This window comes from Cryptomeria japonica, chromosome 6, assembly GCF_030272615.1.
Source record: "Cryptomeria japonica chromosome 6, Sugi_1.0, whole genome shotgun sequence".
NCBI lineage: Eukaryota > Viridiplantae > Streptophyta > Pinopsida > Cupressales > Cupressaceae > Cryptomeria > Cryptomeria japonica.
Genome location: NC_081410.1, coordinates 525,609,711 through 525,620,015, shown reverse-complemented (window position 1 = coordinate 525,620,015; position 10,305 = coordinate 525,609,711). Strand labels below are relative to the sequence as shown.

The window sequence follows — 10,305 nt, the reverse complement described above, 5'->3', positions numbered from 1 at the left end:
TTAAAACCTATCTTTATATAGGAGAAAGGACCCAAAAGTTGAGCACCCTCCAATGCTTGTGATAGAAGTTGTTGATTTAATACCCCAATACTTGCTGATTTATGTCCAACCTTTGTATAACATTGCACCAATAGTTGTATGAAATATACCATTTGTTGTGAAAAGTAACCAATCACGTGATGCCACATCAGCTGCACAAGTATTGGGGCCTTTTTGCACACCTATTGGTCTCACTTTTTTGAGGGGCTGTTTTGGACACCTTGGCAAAAAACATGCTGATGTGGCATCATGTTTGATGGTGTGGCCCTGAAACCTTAGTTATAAGCAAGGGACTTGCCAAGTAAGCTGCTGTAAAAAAATCAGAGTGATTTGAAATTTCCACGTAAGATTTTGAGAAGCATGAAGTTAGGGTACACAACTACTGGGTCCTTTCCCCTAGTATCACAAACTTTCGAAAAATATCATTCAACTTAACTACGTAACTTTTATAAATAACCTTCCTCTAAAATGATGTCATAGTTACGCCTTCGTATCTTTTCCACCTATCATCATGTTCAAATCCCTTTCAAAAAAACAAAGCACTTAATAATTCATATTTTCTCAAAGCTATTCTCCACATTATGATTAAAACTTATCTTTATAAAATATCACTAACTTTAGAAAATGTATCATTCGACTTAAACTACATAACTTTATTAAAAATGGCTAAGCTTCACCAATCGAAAAATTAGTGAGAAGCGTTTAACGAGCTATGCTTATAAAAATAAAATCCTTTCAGTTTTGACATTGACAGAGCTCGTATGAGTTGCCCTAAAATATTTCCTCTGAGTTGCTCTGATCACCTTATTCTTTGAATATTTCCCAAGAATAAAATAAATTTAGATGCAGTTAGCAGACTAAGAAAGTTGAGTATTGCTGAAGCTTGTATGGAAATCAAACCTTCCCGATATATTGAATCCTATAGTATTACGACGACCTACATACTTTTCATACCATCCATTGTGAATTTATTTTTGCTAAATACCATATCAATAACAATTAATGCTATATTTAGCCTGCGACGGTAGGAGAGTTGGCTTGGCAGTGGATTTGGTTTCAAGTGACTCTACGAACCTGGCGTTTATACAATGTAATGTAGGGACCTTTACCCACATCCCAAAGGATTAGTCTTGCGTCGCGCACATACCCTCAACACCAAAAATAAACAATTAATGCCATATTTGTAAAATGAACATGCATAAACACTAAATTTTATGGGCAAGTCTAGATGCTCGGATATTGAAATAATTGTGTTGCAGTACCAAACTTACAGAATCCTGCAACTACCAGAACCGACAAGCAGCACGGCCCTATGTAATAGCTATAGCCCAATGTTCATTTAGTCAGATCAAATACTTCATATGCGTTTCATCCATCAATTAACAACTATAGCCCAATGTTCATTTAGCTCAGATCAATTAGATTCATACATAACCAACCAAATTGTTCACAATGTCGCCCTGTTTGAATGACCCATCATCTGGAAAAAACAGTCTTACGTTATATTAAATTTTGTATCACGCAACAGCAATTCTGTGTCACGTAGAATATCTGTTCAATAGATTAAACTTCCAACATTTATAAGATTAATAAAAGCAAATCACAACCAGCCTAAGACAAGATTGATAGCCAACAGCAGTTTTTTCTTAATTGTAAATAAAATAACATTTCAGCATTTGAATTCCATTTGTGCCAAAGTCTGAAACCTGATAGGCACAGAATACCATTTGAATTGTAAAACCACAATTCATTGGCTGTTCAACAATATCAAGGAAAAGGATCTAGCTTACAATTTTTTTACCTGATACTACATTTGATTAAATCCGAATTTCACCATTAACTCATGCTTTAAAACAAATCTAAACATTTTAAAAAGGACAGGGATAGAAATAAAGTTAAGATGTCCATCCCAGATCCCTACAATTGAATCCGCATATATCAGCCAAATAAGAGGCAAGCAAAACTCCAAAATCATTTAGTTGAGATGAAGCAACTGAATCGTAACCTCACAGCTTAATGTCGTTTTACATATTCTTGAATAACATTCAAGCCTTCGGTCTCTTCACCATAATCCTGTTTGTTCATGATAAAAAATTGACAGGATCAGAGAATTAAGGGAGAACAAACATAAAGAAATCTTATTTCAAATGACAACTGTGTGTTTAGTTCAATTATATATTAATAATCAAAGTGACTCTATTTTACCTTAACAACAACACAAGAACATCCAACAACCTTCCGAGCTTTGCCCTCTGAGTCAATTTTGCAAAGCTGCACAAAACCCGAAACATGTTTGACAGGGATAGAGGTGGAGCACAATTAATAATTAAGAAACTGGGAAACACTTACCCCTGCCCATTCACCCAACTTTTTTGCACTTGGCACAGAAATCAAATTTACATTGTGTTCAGCACACAGGGCTTGAACTAATTTTGTAAAATCTGGCTGGTTGCAATCTTCTGCAAGCACACAAAGCTGAGCAGCATGCTTCTCAATTGCTTTAGCACCCTCATGAAGACCACGAGCAAGACCATCATGAGCCAATGATTTTTTTAACACAAGCTGCAAAGCAGTTAAGATATCCATGGGTTCTCCCAATGCTGGAGCAGCAGGTTGAGCTTCAACATCTCCTCTGAAAATTCCAGGAAAGTATTCAGTTATATACCATAATCCGTTTTAACTCTTAAATCTAAACAAAACTAGGAACCAATTTTGATTGAATAACATGTAGAGCAGTTACTAAACGATATTATCAATCAGATTTATGGCAGAAAAACCGATTTATGGCAGAAGTACCACTCCAAACCCAAGCATTAGATATCTTCGGTATGTTAATCCAAATTCCAACAATAAAATGGTTTACAATCAGATCCTAAGTCAATATCAACGACACTTGCTTTTGACTCTGCACCTTGAAGGGCTTATATAAGTATATAAATATTAAAACTTCGATTTGTTTGTAGTCAATAGAACTTTAAAATAGAAGTATAATCTTGCATCATTATATATGAGACAAGCTCACAATATATTACACACCCTAATGATAATGAAACATATTAGCAGAAGCTCATCATAAGTGAAGACATAAAATAGGTCTTATGATTCCATCTTTGTTATGTCACCACTTGTGCTCCATAAGAAGCAGGAACTGTACCAGTGTAAATAATCCACAGAACGTGGGCTGGCAGACATTATATGGGGTTACAATGAGAGGTTTGTCCATTTAACACGAGAGCAATTACCCACGTGTGATATGTCCAATGGTGAACAGTGGTGGATTTCTCATGTTACGTTTGTTTCCTTTTCACATTGTAGTCATCTATACAGTTATACATTTCTAGTTTGTGGTTGAATGAGATATGCCCAATATGTAGGAAGTTGTGAAAAGAATTACTCCATTCATAGCAGGGGCATCAAAGTGGGGTTTGAATTGTTCTATATGAGCTAAGAGGTTCATTCAGAGCCGCCATTGAGTGCTATAAGTTATAGAAAAAAGATCAATTACAAATAAAAGTGAAAAAAAAAGTCCTTTTCAAGTTAGAATTATTTGTTGATTGCAACATGGGAAAGATGAAGAATCTGCTAAGGTCCAATATTATCCCAGAAAAGTTCTTGAATCTTCAATAGACTGTGATTATAGGGGTCAAAGGATAGAACATTTCATGTCCAGTAGCCAAACTTTTAGGTAAAAGAGCTATTACCGTTCATATGTGAAATCAAATATCTACTTTTGGGAGTTGTCCTTAACATGATGACAAATAAGATTGTTCATTATGCTTAATCTAACCATCAACGAGCATCTTAATTGTTGCTGGAAAAGGTTATACCAAAAACCTCAATGCGTAAGGGAAAAACAAGGGCACATTTCTTGAGTTGTCTTTGACAATATCACCTTCCAAGACTGACTGTTTTGCTTCAACATGCCATTTGGTTGCAGCAATGCAGGAGCTATACAAGACAGATCAGTCTGAGACTCTGAAAGAAAATTTTCAAATAACAAGGGTGTAATTCCAAGAGCTACCCTTGTTGGTGTAAAAGGCAAGTTCATTTGCTTTTTGAAATTCTAAGGATCCATCAAACAAGGCCACCAGGTTTGTACACCCAATGCCCTGGGCATATACACTGATAATTTCTAATTGAGTTATGAACTGTGATTTCAATATTCATTTTTCGTTTTTCTAGGTTACCAGATCACATTCAGGTTTGCATACAAAGATTCAGCAAAACAAAATTGGGGGATGAGTTCATTCATACAAAAAAATAAAAAATATTAATAAATATATATCTTCACCATTTACAAAGATCTAATGTCTCTCAGTTACATATATACTAGCTAAAGTCTAAAAATTATAAATTAAATAAGTTAATTAAATTAATCATATAATATATTAATTTAAGGATTAGAAAAACTGTAATATTAAAAAGTAGACACCCTTTCAAAGGGCTGGTGAGGTTAGTCCCATTTCAAATCCCAGGCAGGGAATAAAGTAGACCCCCCTTGTCAAAAACTGGTTCAAATTCATTTTTAACAGAGAATCACAAGGTAACCTGGGCCTATTAGGAACTGGTTGTGTAATCAAGGACAACAAAGGGAGGGTGATTGGAGGGGCATCAAAAAAACTTATAGAGATAATAGCACAGGCTTTCCTCCTAGGCCTCCAAATATGCGATCATTACTGAATTGGAAATTCAACAACATTCTAAGAATTAGTTGGCCCGTCATGGAATCTCTAACTATGTTCACATTCAAGCATGTTTATAGGTAGATCAATGGCACTGCAGCCAATTTGGCCAACTTGGCAATAGACTTAAAGCTAGATTGCATAGTGGGCAATTCCATGCTCACAAGGCAAAAACTGGTACCAAACATAATTTATAACACTCCTCACACAATTACTGAGGCAACATAATTAAAAGGCGGGGGACAATTCCCTGCTCATGTCGCAAAAACTGGTGCCAAACATAATTTATAACAACCCTCACACAATTAGTGAGGCAACAAAAATAGAAGGGGGGGCTGTGATAAGCACAAGAAAGGCCAGTATAAGGAGACCTGCCAAGAATGATTTGTCAAGCATACAAACCATGATGGTAAAAAGTACAAGCATCTCCCATTTGCAAACATCAAATGCATTGTGTTCTTTCCTTTCTACATGAGGTTGGGGAGATTATAGAATCAATACTACAGTGTGTCTAGTAGGCAGAAAAGGCAGGTAGTGTTCCCAGGGGAGATTTCTAACCCAGACTCCAAAAGATTTTCAAGGCGAATACAGTGATAATGCTAAATGCCATTAGGTTCACTGTTAACAAGCTTTTTCTCACAATGGCTCATAGATATAGGGTTAATACCAACATCTCTTCCATGTTTGTTGAATTTTGAAACTGGAGAAACAAAAAAATTTATTAAGGAGTGCCTCAGAATCCTTCATTAGGCCACAATTGTGACAAGGGCTTCGGGCTATTCTTGATGATGATGTGATGAACTAGGCTTTCACCCTAGCATGTGAGTCTGGTCCATGGATACCATTTGTAGTTTCGACAGTTGGCCGAAATGAAACCCCATAAGCACCAAGCCAAATGGATCATTGAATTTCAAAAATCCACCACTAGGGCAGCCCTCTCACAGGGCATAGAATTGTTATTTGCATTCGAGGTTGGCAGCTTGGACAGCGGCATGGAGGAGGAGATTGAACCAAAAAAGCAAGCATGAGATAGCAAGATTCCTGATAATATGTAACGGGCAAACATATAAATCCAATTTAGTTAAGGAAAATATAGGAGATATACAGGCACCTTATGGGATCTTTGTAAACAGGACCTCCATGATGGAACAGGCAAAAAATGTTAAAAAATGTTATTACATTTTTTGAGTTAATCCAAAGATTATGGCAATATATATATATATTGAAACTTGAAGCTATTACAAACATAAAGTTCTTCAAATTACAAATATAATGTGAGTGGATGAACGAAAGGTGCAGGATAGGTGAATTAAATATAAAGTGAACTTCAACCTATTATAAATAGGTAGTTCTTCAATTTATAAATGTAAATATGAATAAGAGGAAATGAAGGTACACGAACAGTTAATTAAATATAGTGTGCAAAACAGGAACAAACAAAATTAAAAATTGGTCAAAAACCAGAAGAGTAGACAGGCATTGACAGCAGTAAAATGATGAGTAGTCTCAGGTTAAAAAAGCTGTCCGCAAATATCCAAATGCAGGTGTCTGAATATTGAACATCATGCTATAGCCCCTAACCAAACAGAGAAATGGCGGCATTTTTTAATTTCTTCAGGCCCCTGGTCGGATCTAAACAGTACACAGATCTGAATTCAAATCCAATGCATACCAGACCCAGATCCAGGCTGCACGGGGGCCAAACAGGTAACATAGTTCTTTTATAATCTTTACAAATTATGTGAACAATCAATATCATGATGTGCTTGAACAATGAATAAAATATTTTGTGTTTGAAGTTTGAATAATGAAACTGTAATTTTGATATGCTCATTTTATTAATCAGTTCAATTTTTCTTTTTTTAATTTTCTATCCTTAATTTTCTTAAAGTTCCACATAATTTGTTTTTAAAGCAGGTTGCAATTCCTTGCACTAAATAGACACGAATCCATATTTCAAAGGCATCACACCTTGTGCCTGCACTTGCTCCAGACACACCACCACATCAAGAAAACCTGGTTACTTCTTCGCTACCAAAATCATAGTTATGCCATTGTGAGATTTGCATTAAAAATCTCAGAGTAGAATTGAAAAATCAACTATGCATGTACACCTAGGATCTGTCCTTGACAAAATAAAGGGGGGATTTGTAATTTTCTTTAAGAGGCTACAGACTTTTCATTACAGCATAGCAGGAGCTACACACATACTTAAGTTAAAACCATCAGAATCAAAAGGTAAAAGAAAGCACATGCTTCTGCGAGGTAACCTGACCTTTTTATTACACCATTTACCAGCATCAATTCTGCAAGAGTTTTACTAAAAAGCTTTTATAAAGGAAAAAACTCAGCCTATACTTCTTGGACTTCTTCCTCATAGCATTGTTTGTCTTCCTTGAACAGGCCACATTATCAAATGGATTCTCAGCCCTAGGATAGCAAGAAGTATACTAAGCACAGTATAATAGCAATACATTCAGTGGTCATATATCCTGCTGTATAAATTAGTTAAAACATGCAGAATAAATATAGGAAACCACCAAATTAACAAGCGCTCAGCAAAAAAATATAAAACCTTTCCAGTATTGTTTTACTTCAAGAACATAGGCAGTATGGATTGTACTCACAACTCTTTAATTTTAAGCTTTCCAAATAAATAGTCAATAGAAACTCTTATATTTCACATCTACTGTTTCACAATGTGACTTAAATTGCTGTCCCATGGACAGGCTTCAGGAACTACTAACTTTATGTAGCCAAGGATCTCATGAGACCAAAACAAAATGCAACAGGATTAGTTAGAATCTTTTCCTGACAAATAGGAGCCCCTACTTTTAGTTTGTAATTTCAAGCAGGTGTCTTTGGAGAGGGGCTATAAATTTCCCCTACAGGCTTAGAAAATTTTCTGCCACTTGACGATCATCTGGAGTTTCAAGATTCCTAACAATTATTTTTTTTTATCCTTCTGTACTAATATACTCTGTTAAATTGAATGTACAAAATAAGAAAGTTCACAAGCTTCCATAAATTTTGCAGATTAAACTTTTAAGCTCAAGTTGCACTACAGAATTCATGGGACCAACTGTTTTAAAACATTCCTGAAAAATTTCAGCAGCACCCACTGAATTTTTTTTGAAAGCTCCCTTCCATGCGATTGCAGCCTTAATCTACTAGTAAAGAGCAATGCTTCCCTTCAAAGTTCAAACTACCAACAAGGCAATCAAGTACCTAAATACTCTCTACCTTTAGAGCTTAACATTACTCCTCCAAGTAACGTATGAATAGGCATTGCAAGAAATCTAGCAATTCCAGCTCAAAGCCTAATCAATGCTAAAGACTGTTGAATCAGGTGCGACATCCCATTAGGCACTCTAAACTTATGCACATGTCAATAACATAAACAAGCTCTTACCCAGCTCATCATTCTGCTTTAAAAGCAACAGTGAGAGCCCCAGTGCAATGTTATTAGGGAAATGTGGCCAATACCAGGCAGACATCAACCAGTTTAGTATTTCAGGAGCACATCTATATTCTTTAATCATCCCTGTAAAATACACTTTTGATAAATGTATGGTTCAGCTCAAAGAATCAACTGAAAATATGGGGCATGGGGAAACAAGTTTAAAATATAGTCCGCAATATGGGAGAAATTATATGGTAACGAAGTTTTAAAAGAGGCCGTGCAATAAGGGCATAGTTTTAAAGCAGGTACACAACAAGAGGATTTAACTTTAATATTAGGTACACAATATGAGGACATAATTTTAAAATCAGGTACACATCATATATCTATATCACATTTTAATAAAGTCAGGAGGAGATGTGGATACAGTTCAGTGACTATACTTGCTTAAAAATAGGCCTATCTGAGATTTTGTGTCCCTTTAAGAAAAAAATACTCTAATTTGAGAATTCAGAAGTCAAATAATGCGATCTTATTAGTATTGCAGCAACACTCTTTAAGTCACAATAAGCATTATAATCATTCAGTATTTAATCATCTGCCCACATATGACATCAACCACTCTGAACTACTATAACAGTATACGCTGGCTTATTATACACTCACTAGCTAATTAAGTTGCTCTCCTCCACAGGATGGCTGTATAAACGCGCACCCATTATATGCTTTAAGCCACAACTTAGGGCAATCATATAGATGCATCAAATCAAAATCCCTGCCACGTTATCTGGCTAATAGATCTATTTGAGCACTCTTTTAAGTTTTTCAGTCTATAGCATCCACATAAAAATTGAATTTTATGATTGACTAAATCATCCATTTTAATTTTTACGTAAAATCACAGTTTTGTGTAGGATTATTAGTTTTAGGGTTGATGAAAAACCCAAATCTTAGTTTCAGTTTAAGGATTCAATTTTTTTTTCAAAGGGTGGATCAGTTGCAGGATTTCTACTAAATCCGTTTATGAATGAGATATACAAAGACCCATAGCTCGCAATAAAATGCAGAAATTCTTACCATGTGCCCTTTAATTAAAGATTGACTTTTTACAATCATTTTACTGGAAAAACGAATTAAATAGGTTTAACAGAAAAGCAAGGTACCCGTCCGCCATGGCTACTCCTTCCCAGAAAACAGGTGCGAATAGGTGGGTTAATGCAGGCGAACTCACAGGACCAAAGAAATTGAGACAGTTAAAAAGATTGATGGAACGTATCGATGTAATATGTATGCTAGGGTTTATGTTTTAGGGTTAGGGCTTTGTGTGACGAGTATTGAGATTTGGTCACATGGTAAGGGATGCCCATGGGCTTTAATTGAACGAGGGGACTAAGTGGTGAACTTTTTTGGACATCTTGGCTCAATTGAATCGAGATTTTATGTTTGTTAAGGTTTTAATTTTCCTTCTTCAAAGAAACAAATGCATTTTTATTACATTAATCATAAGTCGGAATTTATATATCTATGTTATTTTTTTCTTTTTTGGTATTGTTAAAAAATGTAGATTATTCTTGTTGGTCATATTATTCTTGCAGTTTTTATCTATGTTATTTTTTAATTTAATTTTATGTTTGTTGTAGAGGAATGTCTAAATTATGGTTATATATTTACAAGTGTCATTTTTAAAGTTAAATTTAGCTCATGTCTTAATTCATATATATTTAACTTGACTACTATTTGTATTTATTTCTATACATTTGGCATTCACCTTTCTTTTGTTACATCTCATTCAATGCTCACTCTTATCTTCACTCCATGTCTCAAGATTATTGAAACACTACCTATGTTTATTTTTGTGTTGCTTGGGATCAATCCTACAACACATAGGAATGAACCTCAAAAGTTTTTTATTTTTCACTTCAAATTCTAACTTTCCCTCCCCTTTTCAATAGTCATTATAAGTTAACTTGATACAAATTTGTGCAATGTGTTATTATATTTTTGTATTTAAAGACATTTGATGTTTCATTCATTTATATTAGATTATCCAAAAATCACAAGATGAAACAAAGAAAAATCAATAGAACACACTTCAAATTCTAAAGGGACAAAAAAAAATTCACGTCATCTACAAATAAGCCACTTGCATGCTTGTGTATGTTGTCTTCAAACCTTTGCTCA

The 10,305-nt window shown here is 34.9% G+C and overlaps 1 protein-coding gene across 1 annotated transcript; it reads right to left on the bottom strand.

The window, feature by feature from the left end:
* Positions 1 to 1,661: 1,661 nt before the first annotated feature.
* Positions 1,662 to 9,485, bottom strand: LOC131067969 (small ribosomal subunit protein eS12). Its single transcript, XM_058003150.2, has 4 exons — positions 9,288 to 9,485; positions 2,389 to 2,671; positions 2,245 to 2,310; positions 1,662 to 2,112 (listed from the first exon to the last, which is right to left on the bottom strand). Exons 1-4 carry the CDS (start codon positions 9,296 to 9,298, stop codon positions 2,053 to 2,055), a joined length of 420 nt encoding a protein of 139 aa, XP_057859133.1. The 5' UTR covers positions 9,299 to 9,485; the 3' UTR covers positions 1,662 to 2,052.
* Positions 9,486 to 10,305: the final 820 nt, after the last annotated feature.